At 43.3% G+C, this 18,819-nt stretch overlaps 1 protein-coding gene across 1 annotated transcript in view; it reads right to left on the minus strand.

Moving 5' to 3' along the window:
• Window positions 1–2,585: 2,585 nt before the first annotated feature.
• Window positions 2,586–18,819, minus strand: part of lonp2 (lon peptidase 2, peroxisomal) — a 44,262-nt gene continuing 28,028 nt past the window's right edge. Inside the window, exons 11-17 of the mRNA XM_084316359.1 lie at window positions 16,710–16,860; window positions 13,669–13,795; window positions 13,068–13,210; window positions 11,802–11,887; window positions 6,807–7,014; window positions 5,827–6,017; window positions 2,586–4,324 (exon numbers count right to left, since the gene is read on the minus strand). Coding sequence (XP_084172485.1) covers window positions 4,100–4,324; window positions 5,827–6,017; window positions 6,807–7,014; window positions 11,802–11,887; window positions 13,068–13,210; window positions 13,669–13,795; window positions 16,710–16,860 — 1,131 coding nt within the window. The 3' untranslated portion in view covers window positions 2,586–4,099. The remainder of the gene's footprint in view (window positions 4,325–5,826; window positions 6,018–6,806; window positions 7,015–11,801; window positions 11,888–13,067; window positions 13,211–13,668; window positions 13,796–16,709; window positions 16,861–18,819) is intronic.

Raw genomic sequence — 18,819 nt, forward strand, 5'->3', positions numbered from 1 at the left:
CAGACTAGAGCTCCGTTCCCTCACGTGAACAACAGCAGACTAGAGCTCCGTTCCCTCACATGGACAACAGCAGACTAGAGCTATGTTCCCTCACGTGAACAACAACAGACGAGCTATGTTCCCTCACGTGAACAACAGCAGACTAGAGCTCTGTTCCCTCACATGAACAACAGCAGACTAGAGCTCCGTTCCCTCACGTGAACAACAGCAGACTAGAGCTCCGTTCCCTCACGTGAACAACAACAGACGAGCTATGTTCCCTCACGTGGACAACAGCAGACTAGAGCTCCGTTCCCTCACATGGACAACAGCAGACTAGAGCTCTGTTCCCTCACATGGACAACAGCAGACTAGAGCTCCGTTCCCTCACATGGACAACAGCAGACTAGAGCTCCGTTCCCTCACGTGAACAACAGCAGACTAGAGCTCTGTTCCCTCACATGGACAACAGCAGACTAGAGCTCCGTTCCCTCACGTGAACAACAGCAGACTAGAGCTCCGTTCCCTCACATGAACAACAGCAGACTAGAGCTCCGTTCCCTCACGTGAACAACAGCAGACTAGAACTGTTCCCCACTTTTTGAACAACAAAAAAACGTATTAATAATAGTAATGATAATAATTAATTGTATTTATAGAGCACTTTAAAATACAATGTAGTCTCAAGGTGCTTTAACATGGCATACTAAATAAAAAATATGCATCATAATAAAACATTAAAAAGCAGATGCATTAGAACAATAGAATGGCCTAGGAAAGCATATCAGGACCTTAGGGAAAATCACTGTGGAAGAGATGTGTCTTTAGTTTAGATTTAAAAACAGTGATGGAGTCCGAGGCCCTAGTTGTTTCTGGGAGCTGATTCCACAGTGCTGAAGAGGCACGTTCCCCGATAGTTTTCAGCTTTGACCGGGACACGGTGAGGTTTAAGCAGCTGGACCGGAATGTCCGGAATGAGGGGTGAGGAGCTCCTAAAGGTAGGTTGGACCGGTGCCAATTATGGCCTTAAATACCAACAGGAGTGTCTTGAAAGTGATACACTGGTCCTGGGTTTTGGTGAGGAACTGGGCTGCACTGTTTTGGACATAATTGTAACCTCTGGATGGATTTGGCTGGGAGACCTGCAAGCAGAGAGTTGCAGTAGTCGAAGTGACAAAGACGTGAACCAGTTTTAATGCATCAGGTTTACTCAGAGAGGGTCAGTGGCGTGCACAAATAGGGCCAAAGGGGGGGGGGGGGGGGGGCTTGAGCCCGTCCATCCAAGTGCCCATCCAAAAAAGTTAAATATGAACACTGGGTGTTGGTGGGTTAAGTGCCCTTTTTGTAGCTTGAGCCCCTGCCCCCCAAATTGTCTGTGCACGCCCCTGCAGATAGTTTGTGTCAACTGCATAGTAGTAGAATTGAATGTTGTGACCATAGATATCTATAGAACACTAGATAGCTTAAGCCGGAGTCACCAGCGTCACTGAACCGCCGCCATCTTGCCAGGGGCAGCCTTGAGTGAGTGAGTGAGCTGCACAGACAAAAATACTCATAACTCGCTGAAATATTGACGGATTTACAAACGGGTTGGTTTCCTATAAACATCAAATATGTAGTTATGATACTGCATACTTATATAAAAAAAAATGTTAAAGATGTTTTTTTTTACAAACCGCTTGAATCATAGCCACGTTAATAATGCTTGTAATAAACCAAACCGTTTGTAAATCCGTCAATATTTCAGCGAGTTATGAGTATTTTTGTCTGTGCAGCTCACTCACTCTCACTCAAGGCTGCCCCTGGCAAGATGGCGGCGGTTCAGTGACATCGCTCTCCATTGGCCGGCAGCGCGGGCAAGCTATCTAGTGTTCTATATATATCTATGGTTGTGACTCCTTGGTATGCTTCCCAGGGGCAGCATATAGATTAAAAAGAGCATGGGCCCCAAGACTGACCCCTGGGGGACGCCAGAGGTAACACAGCTGGTTAGATTACCTAGACTCTGAGTCTAGAGGACAACATATTCCTTTCTCCCATAGGCCTTTCACACCGGGAATAATTGGTTCGGAACATGAAAAATCGGTGCTCAGTGTTAGAGGGCCGAACTAAAGCCTCCGTCATGTTCCGAACCAATTATTCCCGGTACTGTGAACGCGCCGGCCGGTTTGAGATTACGTTCGGGAAACGGCTCCAGCCCGGCCGGTATGAAAGGGCTACCAGTGAGGTGGGAGAGAAAGAAGTCCAGGGATGTGCCTGTGATTCAAACATCTTGAAGGCACTGACTAAGGATGCCATTTGCAGTCAATTCTCTGCGATACAGCCAAGCTCTCGAGACACACATAACGCGCTGGTACGTTTTATGTCCGATTATCATGTCCTTCTCAAAACAGAACAATAGGATTCAAGTTGAAAATGGGTGAAATGGCCCTTTACAATGCACTTAAACTTAAAACAAACACTTATCATTTGTAAACACTGGTTGATCGAGGTATCTTCTAAACCACAGCCATGTACAGTATGAGCTGGATCATAAAAAAAATAAAAACAACAGTACTATAAGATTTCAAACATTTTATTTTCAATTACTGTTATGTCCAGTCATTAAAACTGTTCATGTGACACCAGTACTGCATCGTAACAATATACTTAGTATAGAATCACACTATTATATTTACAGTACATGTAAATCATTAGCAAAGCTACCAACAGGATCTCAAGAGAAATGCTGATTTGTTATCATTATTGTTCTTATATTATATATATATATATATTCTACTCTTATTAATGTGCTATAGTCCTATTGTGAACCAGAAACGCATCAGTCCTCCTGACAATAACACACAATCTACCCAGTAATAACATTTCTCTTCGCTTATCATATCTGGTCATATCTTATCCTAAATAGCAGATTCTGTATTCCTTTGAAAATGCAGATGCTCTGAGCGAGGCTATGGCATAGTCATCCAGGTATCATAGTGGGAAGTTAACACCAACATTATAGACTGTGTCATCAGACTGTTGCTACTGTATTGCTGCTCACACTGGAGAAATGTATGGTATAATAAGTTACTTATATATATATATATATATATATATATATAGGTATGTCCAGCAATAGCAACCCCTCCCACTCAACTCCAGCCTGCACATCAAACCAAAACAAAAATATATATAAACAAAGCACAATACCAAGAGGGGCTCTTTCTGCCCATAGTTCGCTGTACAATGGATGGTATTGCAGGTTGAACTTTTAAGATTGTAAATCACCATGCAGATTCAGGACCAGTGTTCAACATGGCTGTCCTGAATGCTGCAGCAGTGAAATACTCCTCTTTTGCCCTTTTGTCTTATTAAACGTTACCAAATGTTGTACGTGGGGTGTAATGTTGATCAAAATAAAGAAATTATCCCAGGCTTTTAAACAGTTCTCTGTGATAATATATCAACACACAGACTAACAGGAACTGTTGCTGCTCTCTTTCCTCTCCTGCTCTCTTTCTGTATCTCTATTTCCTCTCACTCAGTTAAGGGTCCAAATCACGTTAATTGGAAGGAATTCAAAATGTAAACAGTTTAATATATCATTGTAAATTCAATATCCATACCTTGGCAGGATTACTGCAGAAAGATGTTGAGGCTGACGAGAATGAAAGAACTGACCAGGCAGTTACACAAAATATTGGACTACGAGTCCATTGGTATCCAATATTTTGTATTGATATTTTGTGTAACTGCGTCAGATCATTACAGCACAAAGGAAGTCTTTCCAAACAAACCTAACTCCACATTCACGGCTAGCAAGGGTTATTCACCCTCTCCTCTGATCATCAAAGCAAATCCCATCCAGGGGGTGGGAAGAAACTGGGTTTTTCGAGGAAATGTGGTATTATGAGAATTAGGCTACCAATGGTTTCAGCAACGGTCTTCTTCTCAACTATTAAAGGAATCAGTTGGGTATGGTTTTCAGTGGAGATGTCCTGTAGTCTTTATACTGTTTAGTATACTGTCCTCCGCTTCACACAAGAAAGAAAGAAAGAAAGAAAGAAAGAAAGAGAGAGAGAGAGGGTCACAGTTTGCTGGTCAGCTGAGTGTGTGGGTGAGAGAGAGAGAGAGAGGGTCACAGTTTGCTGGTCAGCTGAGTGTGTGTGTGTGTAGCAGCAGGGAACCCTTGGTCGAAGGCTGCGTTCAAAACCTGGTCCAGGTTGCTAGCAGTAACAAAGTCCAGCTCGGCACGCACGTTAGCCGGGATCTCCTCCAAGTCCTTCTCGTTGCGTTTAGGTAGGATGACGCATTTCACGCCTGCCCTATGGGCTGCCAGAACCTTGTCCTTGATCCCACCCACCTGAGGAGAACAGACCAATCCTGTTACTTAAAGGTGACATGCATTATAAATGTCATTTTTCAGTCTCTAGCATTGTATTGTAGTAATAGGAGTTAGTATCAATGTGTTTTTGTGTCTAAATACCATATTGGCGGATTGCTCTCATTCAGCTCAGACCATTTCCTGCTAGATTTAATTAGGTCATCCTGATTTGAGGCATATCGTGACGTCACCGGGGCCCTGGGTAAGTGGACAGTGATGCGATTGGCTCTGTGGTTGGAGCTAATGCTCGCCCACCATCTACCTAGACTACACAGCAAGTGGAAACCACTTCCTCATACTGCGAGGCAGAGTGAAACCCGACACCTCTGCATGCACTCTGCGAGGGAGAGAGAGAGATAGAGAGGGAGAGACAGAGAGAGAGAGACTACTGTGCAAACACTCCGCGCGCAGGTCCCCCCCCCCCTCCCCCGATTCGGGAGCACAAGCTACCGCGCGGCACACACCCCCGAACGGGAGAGAGAAGGGGACCCGCACAGAAACACCGCCCCGTGGAGAGCAGAATGATACAGAGGGAGAGAGTGAAAGAAAGAAGAAAGGAAGAGGGAGGGAGAGAGGGTAGGGGGGGTCTGCTGGACGCACACGAGGAAGTGAATCTCTCTCTCTCTCTCTCTCGCTCTCTCTCTCTCTGTCGCAGACTATGTGGGCTGACTGTCACTCAAAGTGCTTATGGGCGGAGCCAGGCCATAACAGCCTGAAATCCTGAGGCTGAAAAATTATGGTTTTGAGTACTTGATTAGAAATATAAAACAATGCATTTCTTTGAAAAAAAAACGTACAGATGTCTTCAATAGACTCACAGGAATTGTGTAAAGTTGCCCAAATAGTGCTAGGAATAGCAATGCAGGTCCCCTTTAAAAGGAAACTATCAGCATTACTGATGGCCTGATGGCTCTTAATGTTACAAGTCAAACTGACTAACAGCTACCTGATGGCTCTCAATGTTACAAGTCAAACTGACTAACAGCTACCTGATGGCTCTCAATGCTCAAACTATCCTCACCTCAGCGTCACAGTCATCCTACAGCCAGATGAGATATTGTCTGTAACTTAATGAAGGTGGAGTGACGTAAAAAACATAGAATAAAGAGGACTTTATAACAGAGAAGCAGCATCTCTACTGAGCACCAACTTGTTAGCTACTAGTTTGTGTCTAGAAAAGTAAAGTCCATCATACATGGATGTGATGGGGCTGCAACAACTATTGGCAGCTATTTTCATAATCGATTAGTTGGGTCTCTATGTTAGGATGCACGTCCATGTCCTGTTGTTGAAGCCATTTGATGTGAAGCAAAGCCTGTTAGCAGTTTGTGTTTTATGTTTTTCTTTATTTAAACCATTCAGCTCCTTTCAAACTTAAGACTGTTTTTAAATATAAATATATATATATATCTGGTGCACTCTTGATGTATAGCATACATTTACTAATAGTTAGTTGCAGCCCTAGAATGTGTTTCTCTCACCGGCAGAACTAGTCCTCGCAGCGTGATTTCTCCCGTCATGGCGATGTCTGATCTGACCAATCGGCCACTGAACAGCGAGGCCAGGCAGGTTACTATGGTAACGCCCGCCGAGGGGCCATCCTTGGTTACCGCTCCAGCAGGGAAATGCAGGTGGATATCTGTACCTTCTAATGGGTCAGGACTGCCTGCCACTAGACACACACACACACACACACACACACACACACACACACACACACACACACACACACACACACACACACACACACACACACACACACACACACACACACACACACACACACACACACACACACACACACACACACACACACACACACACACACACACACACACACACACACACACACACACACACACACACACACACACACACACATTAATATCAAGTCCCCTTACCCTACTAGTCTAATACTACTACTACTACTACTACTACTACACACACACACACACACAGATATTACTATCAAAGTCTACTACTACTACTACTACTACTACTACACACACACAGATATTACTATCAAAGTCTACTACTACTACTACTACTACACACACACACAGATATTACTATCAAAGTCTACTACTACTACTACTACTACTACTACTACACACACACACACAGATATTACTATCAAAGTCTACTACTACTACTACTACTACTACTACACACACACACACAGATTACTATCAAAGTCTACTACTACTACTACTACTACTACACACACACACACACACAGATTACTATCAAAGTCTACTACTACTATTACTATTACTACTACTATTACTACCACTGCACACACACACATATTACTATCAAAGTCTACTGCTGCTGCTACAATACTGCTACTACTATTTCTACTACTACGAATACTAATACTACGAATACTACTACTATGACTCCTACTATTAATACTACCGATACTACTACTATTAATACTATAATAAAGTGTGTAACTCACTGTTAGTCAGTTGGTATTTCTTGGCGTTGGCTCTTAGCCAGCTTATGGCAAGATGAGCCGATTCCTTCATGACATCTCCCAGCTGGCCAGTAAGCGTTAGCTGACCCTCTCCCTCCATGCGACTGGCCTCCACAAACATGATCTCCCCTCCTAGAGGAGTCCAGGCCAAGCCCAGCGCCACGCCAGGCAGGGTGAGGCGCTCAGACACCTGGAGGGGCCCAAGATATCAGTCCTTGAGTCCAACATCCATGTAAGTCCATTCTTAAGTTTTCACATCAATAATGCCCTCAAGCAAACATAATATACTGTATATGGTGGACATCCAGAGCACCTTGCTCTACCCACTGAGCTCCACAGGGAATGGAACCTTGAACCCTGGCAGTGTTGGTGCCTTGCTCTACCCACTTGGGCTCCACAGGGAATGGAACCTCGAACCCTGGCAGTGTTAGTGCCTTGCTCTACCCACTTGGGCTCCACAGGGAATGGAACCTCTAACCCTGGCAGAGTTAGTGCCTTGCTCTACCCACTGAGCTACAGGACCATAGCTTAACTATGTAAAAGGTGGTAAGTTAAACGTTGTCTCGTAGGCTAAACTCTGGTTCTGAAACTATTGGAGCGAGACTCTATGGACATTGGGGATGAAAGCATGTGCAGGGATGGACAGGTCAGATCAGGGATGGACAGGTCAGATCATCCCGTCAGATCAGGGATGGACAGGTCAGATCAGGGATGGACAGGTCAGATCAGGGATGGACAGGTCAGATCAGGGATGGACAGGTCAGATCAGGGATGGACAGGTCAGATCATCCCGTCAGATCAGGGATGGACAGGTCAGATCAGGGATGGACAGGTCAGATCAGGGATGGACAGGTCAGATCATCCCGTCAGATCAGGGATGGACAGGTCAGATCAGGGATGGACAGGTCAGATCAGGGATGGACAGGTCAGATCAGGGATGGACAGGTCAGATCATCCCGTCAGATCAGGGATGGACAGGTCAGATCAGGGATGGACAGGTCAGATCAGGGATGGACAGGTCAGATCAGGTCGTCTCCTCCAGAGAGACCCCTGGAGACACAGGTCAGTTAAAACAGGCTTATTATGGTTATTTATTTCATTTATCCAGAGGTTCACCAAAGCCCTGCGTCAACCTCACACAGTTCAACACATTTCCACCTGGGAATTCCCACTATCACCACAGTCCTCTACAAGAGACCAGTAGCACCTGCCCACTATAATAATAATAATAATAATATTTTTTTAAAGTCTTTATTCGGCATGCAACGACACACTTGCGATGGGCGGCACGCACGCACGTATCCTTGAGCAAGGTATTTAACCCACAACTGCTCAGTGACCAACTATTGGAACTATTTCTCACTTGAGGTGTAGTTGGACCAACTGTCATCAACCAAACTGACCAACTGACGGTATCCCCGGCCGCGTCCTAAAAGTCTGTGCCGACCAACTGGCCCCGGTATTCACTGATATATTCAACCTGTCCTTAGAACAGTCCGTCATCCCCACCACGCCCGCTTGCCTCAACGACTACCGCCCTGTAGCTCTCACCTCCATAGCCATGAAGTGCTTTGAGAAGCTAGTGAAGGGCTACATCTGTTCCTCCCTCCCCATCAACCTGGACCCCCTGCTATTTGCATACCGCCCCAACAGGTCCACGGAGGACGCCATAGCCCATGTGCTGCACACAGCAGCATCACACCTGGACAAGAGGCAGGGGAACTATGTGAGAATGCTGTTCATCGACTACAGCTCAGCATTCAATACCATAGTCTCCTCCAAACTCATAGCCAAGCTCAGGGACCTGGGCTTGAACTATGACCTCTGCCAGACGGGTAGACCCCAGGTGGTGAGAGCAGGCAACTGCACCTCCTCATCCATCACTCTCAACTAGGGATGCACCCATCCGACTTTTTCAGTCTCGATACCGATACCTGGGTTTGGGTATCGGCCAATACCGATACCGATCCAATACCCATTGTCCAATTTATTTATTTTTAAATATATATATATATATTAAAATATATTTTGTTTTTAAGAATTGTAAAGGATCACAAGTGTGTTTTTGATTTGTTGTAAACAAAGACAGAAAATAAACGTCATTCATTCAATTAATAAACTGTATGCCTCACTGTCACTGTGTGGAAGAGACTGGGGTCATTATTTTGTGCAAGGCAACATCAGGCTTGACTTAAAACATTACTTTCCTAACTTAGTGAAACTAAATGTAACAAATGAACACAGATATAAATGTACTGAATGGTTATTTCTTATTTTATTTCTTACACTAACACTGCCAGGGTTAGAGGTTCCATTCCCTGTGGAGCCCAAGTGGGTAGAGCAAGGCACTAACACTGCCAGGGTTAGAGGTTCCATTCCCTGTGGAGCCCAAGTGGGTAGAGCAAGGCACTAACACTGCCAGGGTTAGAGGTTCCATTCCCTGTGGAGCCCAAGTGGGTAGAGCAAGGCACTAACACTGCCAGGGTTAGAGGTTCCAAGAAAAATAATAATAATAATCCGATATATATATATATTTTTTACCGATACCCGATCCAGCTATTTTACTGATATCGGCGGCCGATACCGATACCAATATCGGATTGGTGCATCCCTACTCTCAACACAGGGGCCCCCCAGGGCTGTGTTCTGAGCCCCCTCCTCTACCCGCTCTACACACATGACTGTGTGGCACAGCGGAACAACAACAGAATTATCAAGTTTGCTGACGACACAGTAGTGGTGGGCCTGATCTCTGCAAACGACGAGAGGGCCTACCTGGAAGAGGTAGAGGCAGGGTTTCCGTTAGAAAAAATTGTTGCCGGTCTCCGTGACCTGCAAGATTTCAATCTACCGGACAAATGAGATTAATTCCGGTCATAGTTTATTGAGCTTTAAAACAATTGATAGGCAGGCAATATAAAGAATGTCATCCTCAAGGCATGTAGATTTATAATATTATTACTTAAAACTAGGCTACTTTTGCGTATACAGTCATTAATTAATATATTCCAAATAAAATAAGTCCCTCGATACTCCGTGCTGCTGCTGACTTGAACTAAAATAGACCGCGTATGTGGGCAGTCGGTCCGACACTAAACAGCAGTCTGTTATAATCACATTTTTATGAGCTAACAAATTCCGTTATATTGGACATTTGTATTAATTATATCAAGCGAAGAACTGAGAAAGCAGAGAGACGGCAACATTATCGTGGTTTGCGTGACGACTCTCTCCACCTCGCAACGACTTATTTGCAAAGAGTATGGCGCTGCAGAGAAGCTGATTTAGCTGTTATTGGCTCTTTTCTGGGAACCGCACAGCAGCGCCCCCCACCCAACATTGGCTGAAAATGGCCAAATTGGAGTACTGCTGGAATACTGCATTGTGCCGTTGCCTCTCTGGCTCTGCAGCTTCACACAAAAGTCCGCACACTCAGCACTAAGCTCTCGCCGACAACGTCGTTGTCATTATTAGAAGCAACGAGGAAACAAATGTAATGATCGTTTCGTTCATCGCATAGGCTATTTAATTTTAGCCTATTTTAATACAATTCAAATAATCAAATTGTGCTTAGACTCAGGGAATTATTTTCACCGGACATTAAGACCGGAGATATTAAATAAGTCGGACTTCAACAGATTTTGCCGGTCAAAAACCGGTAATTACCGGCTAACGGAAACGCTGGGTAGAGGACCTGGCGCGATGGTGTCGAGAGAACAGCCTCTCCCTGAACGTCAGCAAAACGAAAGAGATGATTGTGGACTTTAGGAGGTCGGGGGCCAGGGACTACAGCCCCCTCAGCATCGACGGGGCACCGGTCGAGAGAGTGAACAGTTTTAAGTACCTCGGAGTCCACATATCCGAGGACATTGACATGGACCACACACATTGACAGTGTAGTGAAGAAGGCACGGCAACGCCTCTACTTCCTCAGGCGCCTAAGGAAGTTCAAAGTGAGTCAGAAGATCCTTAAGAACTTCTACTCATGCACAATAGAGAGCATCCTGACTGGTAACATCACCTCCTGGTTTGGGAATAGCACCGCACAAGACGCAGTAGACTACAAAGAGTGGCCCGTTCAGCCCCACTCTCCAGGACATTTATAACAAGCGTTGCAGGGCCAAGGCTAAGAGAATAATCAAAGACTCTAGTCACCCAAACAACTGCCTCTTTGAACTGCTGCGGTCAGGCAAGCGCTACCGGAGTCTCATGGCCAGTACAGAGAGACTCAGAAGGAGCTTCTATCCCCAGGCCATCAGGATGCTCAACGAACAATAACACTATGTAACAACCATCATCTACACTCACTGCACACACATCCACACGTACACACTCACTTTAAACAAACACTCAGCTTATCACTCACTTTAGACACTTTATATTGATCTATTATTAAAGAGATTTGCACTACATTCATACCTCATTTGCACCCTACCCTAAGTTTTGTACCTCATCTTATTTCTGCATTTTATTATGACAAATAATAAACAAACTTGAAACTTCTCACAGAATGTGAATCTTTCTTCCAGCAAGGCATCAGGGAACCATGGTAACCATTCCCCAAACATTCCATGCAAAGATACCAGATCTGCTTTTATTTTTCAAAGGTAATACATCAAATACCAAAACAAACACATACCTTTGACTCAGAATTTTCTGTTTTATTGAAATCTGCACAGCAGCAGTTTGTTTATACTTCAGAAGTATGATATTTAAACTAGGTCCTCAAAAGTAATGGAAGTGAATGAGGAGCCTGGCACCTGGGAGGAATGGTGGTGTTGACAGCGGACAACAGGGACAGCAGTGGTCGCTAGCTTTATGTAGAGGTAAGACTGCTGACACTACAAGTTCTACTCAAGTGAAATATCCCTTCGGTCATGAGAGGAGAACAGAAATCAAGATGATATGGTATTATATAGGTCAACACCTCCCCCTCTCTGTCTGTCTGTTTCTCATTCTGTCTCTCTCCATTCTTACCTCCATTTCAAAGATGGGTGGTCCCAGAATATCTTTCAGGGCGATGTGATCGATCACAATGGGCATCTCTGGTGGCACTGCCATGTCTGCTAACACACACACACACACACGCATGCACGCACACACGCACACATACATGCACATATATTATTCAGACATTACAGAGGCTCAACATGCTTTTAGAACATCTATGGATATGAAGAGATAAACTAAATCACACTGTCTGGCTACCCATTACAACAGAGTAGAGCTAAATCACACTGGCTGGCTACCTATTACAATAGAGATAGAACTAAATCACAATGTCTGGTTACCCATTACAACAGAGATAGAACTAAATCTGCCAAGCTGTTTGACAGTCACTCACTCTCTCACTCTCTCACTGACATCCGACTATAATATCAGTTACCTGGCAACAGGAGAATCTGCACAAAACCAGGAGTTAACCATGTAGATGATCTCTGCCTGTGTCTCTGTTTGTCTCTCCCCTTCTCTCTTCCTGCCTTCACCGACTACAAATCCCTTACACTGTAATCATAACTACCTTAAAATATAGTCTAGCCATATAACTCTGTATGATAGCATGTACAATAATGCTGTACACGTGTGTGTGTGTGTGTGTGTGTGTGTATGTGTATATGTATATATATCCCTTACCTACTCTTACTAGTTATACCACTGGCCAGTATGACTTGCTACCATAGTGTTTATACCTGTATACCTGTACATAACAATACTATAACACTGTACTAGGGATGCCGATGTCGGCCGATATCGGCATTCAAATGTGATATTGGAAAATATCGGTATCGGTTTTCAATTTTTTTTTTTTTTTTACATTTCTATAACATTTATTTACCCAGGCAAGCAAGTAAGAACAAATTCTGATTTTATTTATTGTCAAAAGTATGCATAATGTTGTGTTAATTCCACAACAAGAGATATGTAATGTTAATTACCTGAAATTATTCTGTTTTTTGGGGGGGGGGGCCCTGCATATATCGGTATCGGTTGATATCGGTATCGGAAATTAAGAGTTGGACAATATCGGTATATCGGTATCGGTAAAAAAGCCAATATCGAGCATCCCTACACTGTACATACATCAGATTAGCATTATTACTGAGTAGTACTTATTTATATATATTCCAGTTTAATCACTTGTACATTGTATATTGTTAATGCAATATAATTCATGGGTAACACCATGGTCCATACAGGAGTGTCATCATGAATATAAACACTATACACATAAGAAGCCCACACCGTTGGGTTCCTGTGGCGAGCCCTCTGGGGACACGGCCACGGGCTTGTTGGCCTTTTGACCCTCGGCCACCTTCACAGCCACCGCACGGCAGACGGCCCCGATCTGCCTCTCCAGGGAACGGACACCCGCCTCCCGGGTGTAACTGAATGGACGGACACACACAAACGCACAAACGCACACACACACACGCACACGCACACACACACACACAAACATACATCATTTGAGAGCTACCAATAGCTACATAGAAGTATTATTCATCTGAAAGCTACATAGAAGTGTTATATATAATCTGAAAGCTACACAGAAGTATTCTACATAATCTGAAAGCTACATAGAGTATTATACATAATCTGAAAGCTACATAGAAGTTGGGTCAAATGTACATTGTTGGAGCTTGGAGCACTACAAAATAAAGCCTATTGAGCTACAATGTATTAGAGTGATGGTAGACATCTCTCAGCAAATCACACCGAAACTATCTGGATGAATAGATAGCACTCTGGGGTAAATAAAGTGTTTTTGGTTGGGGGGTGAACTACCCCTTTAATCTACTCAAACACACAGCCTCTGGTGCGTGCGTGCGTGCGTGTACTGTACCTGCTGATAATGTCCTGAGTGGTGCCTTGTGGGATCTGTAGTTGTTGGGGGGTTAGACCATGTTGTTCTAATTGGTGAGGAATCAGATGGCGATGAGCTATTTCCACCTTCTCCTCCTGAGTATAACCTGAAACACACACACACACACACACACACACAAATCTGTATAATTAGTACAGTCTACACAGAGTAACAAACACACCACAAAACATACAGCCCTCCATCACACATGCACATGCATTGCACACACAATTCCTCATCTTCAGAGGGGGAACTCCCACAATGCCTTCAGGCAAAGACTTAACAGTGACCTATTCATATGTTAAAGGTCCCATGTCTTATAAATGGCATTTTCCAGTGTTTAGCATTGTTTTCTAGCAATGTGGGGTTGTATCAATGGGGTCTGTGTCTCTAATTCTCATTTTGGCTCATCAGTCCAGTCTCGAGTTCACCAGATCCTCCCTCACTGAACTAAGCCATTCTGATTTGACTGTTTTGCTGACGTGAATAAGGCACTGGTCGTAGTCACCGCCCACAATCAACAATTCGCTCAACAACAGAGCGAGTGGAAATACTGACACTTCCTCAAACGGGGTCGACAATTCGCTCAACAACGGAGCAGTGGGAATAATGCAGAAGCGGTCTCCCTGTCCCAGACTCTCCCCCCTTACACACAATCGCAGTTGAGCCGCTCACACAGCGCACACGGAGCGATGCATCCTCTCTCTCCCTCTCTCTCTCTCCACGGTACTTGATTAGAAATACAAAACAATGATTTTTTTTGGAAAAAATACTTACAGATGTGTTCCATAGACTCACAGGAATTGTGTAACATTGCCCAAATAGTGAAAGGAATAGCAAAACATGGGACCTTTAATAATCTAGCTAATCAATACATTGATCAATAGATCAATACATAGATAATCAATAAATGTAGGGATGCATTGATAACATTTAGTCACTGCCGATACAGACACCATATCCTAAACTTTAAGTATTGATCTTAATTGCGTCGTGGGCAAGTAGGTCCTCACATGATAAAAGTATTAATATTAGCACCTCCACTGAATTCTAGACCAGTCCACTGAATTCTAGACCAGTGGTTCTCAACTGGTCTAGCCTCGGGACCCAACATTAAGTCCTTAGTCATTAAGTCGCGACCCAAATTTTTTAACCACTGATTTCTAAAAAAAATATTATAATTGCAGTAATACGCAATCTTTCATGCACTGTTAAACACATAAAATAAACACAAAAAAGTGCAACAAAAGTGCAACTCGGGCTAAAAACCCAATGAAATAAAATAATAATAAATAATAATTGCTTCTTAGCAGATTTCTTAGCTTAACATAACAGACCTAAGTTTGGGGGAACTAATGGGATAACTGGGGTTGCAACAAAAGTGCAACTAGGGCTAAAAACCCAATGAAATAAAATAATAATAATAAATAATTATGCTTCTTAGCAGACTTCTTAGCTTAACATAACAGACCTACAGTAAGTTTGGGGAAACTAATAGGATAACTGGGGTTGCAACAAAAGTGCAACTAGGGCTAAAAACATAATGAAATAAAATAATAATAATAATAATAATAATAATAATAATAATAATAATAATAATAATAATAATAATAATAATAATAATAATAATAATAATAATAATAATAATAATAATAATAAGTAAGGGATAATGTATAGCTATGAGGTCATTGTCGCAAAATAATTGACCGACACGTAGTTTAAAATACCGAGCCGCTTCGGCGAGGTGTTTTAAACGTAGTGAAGGTCAATTATTTTGCGACAATGACCGAGTAAAGCTATACATTATCCCGCTTATTACATGGCTAACTTACTAACAATATACCTAATTCATTTGACAAATCGCAGTTGTTCTGTGGCTCTGTCAGCCCAAATAAAGTGATTATTATTATCGCGGGCAGCCTCTGTTCTGGCTCCGCTGTAATCTACACACACTCCGCTGTCAGTGCAGCCACGGCAGGTGTGTCTGATTTGCTGCACTGATGTGGGCTTGATTGCGAACAGCTGCGCACATCGGTCATTATTGTCCCACAGCGGTCATTATTGAAAAATAATGACCGCTGTCGGGGGGCTATTGACCAATCACAAGCAAGCATTTCGGCGAATGTGAAAACGCCATGTAATAATAATAAATAATATATCCTTCTTAGCAGACTTCTTGGCTTAACATCCCAGGGAACTAATGGGATAACTGGGGATGTTGTTTGCTCCTGACAAGAGTCTCAAAGTCTGGGGTGATGGTAGACAAAGCAACTCTGAGGTCATGCTCAATGTCCAATCTGTTCCTCTGCTCTGTCTTCAGCTGGACCAGAGCTGAGAAGCCACTTTCACAAAGATAGGTAGTAAAAAAAAAAAAAAAAAAATTACACACACATCCACTCAAAATGGCCCCGCAACCCACTTTTGGGTCGCAACCCACCAGTTGAGAAACACTGTTCTAGACCCCTCCACTGAATTCTAGACCAGTCCACTGAATTCTAGACCCCTCCACTGAATTCTAGACCAGTCCACTGAATTCTAGACCCCTCCACTGAATTCTAGACCTTGCCACTGAATTCTAGACCCCTCCACTGAATTCTAGACCTTGCCACTGAATTCTAGACCCCTCCACTGAATTCTAGACCCCTCCACTGAATTCTAGACCTTGCCACTGAATTCTAGACCCCTCCACTGAATTCTAGACCTTGCCACTGAATTCTAGACCCCTACACTGAATGTAGCACCTCCACTGAATTATAGACCCCTCCACTGAATTCTAGACCCCTCCACTGAATTCTAGACCCCTCCACTGAATTCTAGACCTTGCCACTGAATTCTAGACCCCTCCACTGAATTCTAGACCTTGCCACTGAATTCTAGACCAGTCCACTGAATGTAGCACCTCCACTAAGAGTCCTGTGAACCCCTGGGGATGCAGAGAACAGGAAGGCTGCTTGCAGGTCTAAATGCTGATCAGAATAAGATACTGACCTGGTATTGCAACACTACAGACCGACACTGACCTGGTACCTGCAGTATCTCCATCCTATCCAGCAGGGCGGGGGGTATGGTTGACGTGGAGTTGGCCGTGGCGATGAAGAGCACCTGGGAGAGGTCGAAGGCCACGTTGAGGTAGTGGTCTGTAAAACTGTGGTTCTGCTCCGGGTCCAGAACCTAGAAATACAATAAATAAATAAATACAATATAACCTAGAACATACACAGAATCACAATATAACCTAGAGTAGTGTTTCTCAACTGGTGGCCATTTTGAGTGGGTCGCGGATGTGTGTGTAAAAAAATAAAAAATAAAATGACTAAGGAAAATGTTGAGAACCACTGACCTAGAGCACACACAACACAATTGAACCTAGAACATACACAACACAATAGAACATACACAATATAATAGAACTACATACAGTAGAACATACACAACACAATATATTCTATATACACACACAACACAATAGAACCTAGAACATGCACAACACCATAGAACCTAGAACAATAGAACACAACATTTAGGGTTGGGTTAGAGCCTGACATTTAGTCAGGACTCCCACAGGACGGGGGTAAATTTGACGATCAATCACATGAGCGGGACGGGAATAAATATCATGTGAGTGGGCGGGACAGGGTTAATGATTACATTTTTGGTGAATTTCTATATATAGCAATATATTTTTACCTATGAGATGTGTGATGTTTTCTAGATTCTGAATGACATTGTGGCCGGAAGCAAAGTGCTTCCCGTTTGTCTCAGTCAGAACGTACCCATTAACACTTTCAGAGCCCAAGCTTAACACTTTGATTGCCTAAGGCTAAATTCATGATATACCATAGGTTGCCAGCTCTATTTGTCTATGGAGAAGTTCCCCTTCTTTGCAGGGCTATAACTTTTTAAATTCTATTGCTAAATTGCCATTATTAGGGCCCATTCAAAGTCCTATATGTATTGTTCAGGGTGTATGAACGTTAAACTTTTTCATTCACATATTCATACTAAAATATGATCTAAAGTATAAGTATGTTTTCATCTCTTTCTGCAGCTTTCTCCAGAACGTGATTTATAGCGCCAAATGCATTACCGGTATATTGATGATCAAATACAGTTTGATAGCAATCGGCGCGATATAAAAAAATCCAACTGGACGGACTTCTGGAAGTTACTACACGTCATCTGATGTTGACCGGATGGGCTAGGGGGCGTTTATAATTCCGTGGGAAGCGTTATACCATTCATCTAATGTGGGTCAAATGTTCATCATAGCAGTTAGTGTCGAACACGGAAATATTACACGCTAAAACTCACCCCAGTCTCCGCGGGCCGTTGGGCGATCAGCGTGGGGTAGACAGTTTTCCATTATGGGATGTAAAAATATCCGGTCCATTTCCAGCTTGTATAATAGTATATACGTCCAAATCATGTTGTTTATCGAGTTATTGGCAACGGATCGCTATGTATTGTGACGAGCTAGAGTGCCGGAACCTATACCGAGTGCCCGGAAGTAATATGGGTGAACAGCACATCGTCCAAGTAACTTCCTGTTTGGCGATTGCGCCGATCGGCCACCAGATGGCGCTCTTGAACCGCTAGAGGGTTCAGTGGGGCTTTTTGGTGAGTCTCAGGCCAGCGGATGGGAAATATGAATCCGATCACAGATTTTTGAAATATTGATATCAAAGACGAGTTACGGCGTCTTCGGCAACTTGAGCATGGCGGGGAAGGACGCCTAAACTCGTCTTCTGGCAGTTAAAGTGTTAATCTTGATTTACCGCTTGAATGCCCACCATCCACTTCAATGTTAGCATTAATAACGCCTAATCTATGTTTTAAATTATGGCTATGTGTCTAATCTGCCCATCAATGACCCGTTTTCCAGTCAACATTGTCGACGCGGATTGTTTTTTTAACGGTTCATTTTCGTTTTATAGCATTTTGAAAAGCCCTGATTTTCAAGGAAAATATAAATATTCCATGATAATCGCCCTTTACTGAAATATTCTAGAATACATGTCATTTTTCGGCCTATTTATGAATAGTTTTCAAATAAACGCTAGATTATCGATAGTATATGTGTACGTATGCACGCTATATAGGCGATCTGAAAAATCGATTCTCTGATTTCCT

The sequence above is a fragment of the Notolepis coatsorum genome (genome assembly GCF_963971535.1).
Source record: "Notolepis coatsorum genome assembly, chromosome: 6".
NCBI lineage: Eukaryota > Metazoa > Chordata > Actinopteri > Aulopiformes > Paralepididae > Notolepis > Notolepis coatsorum.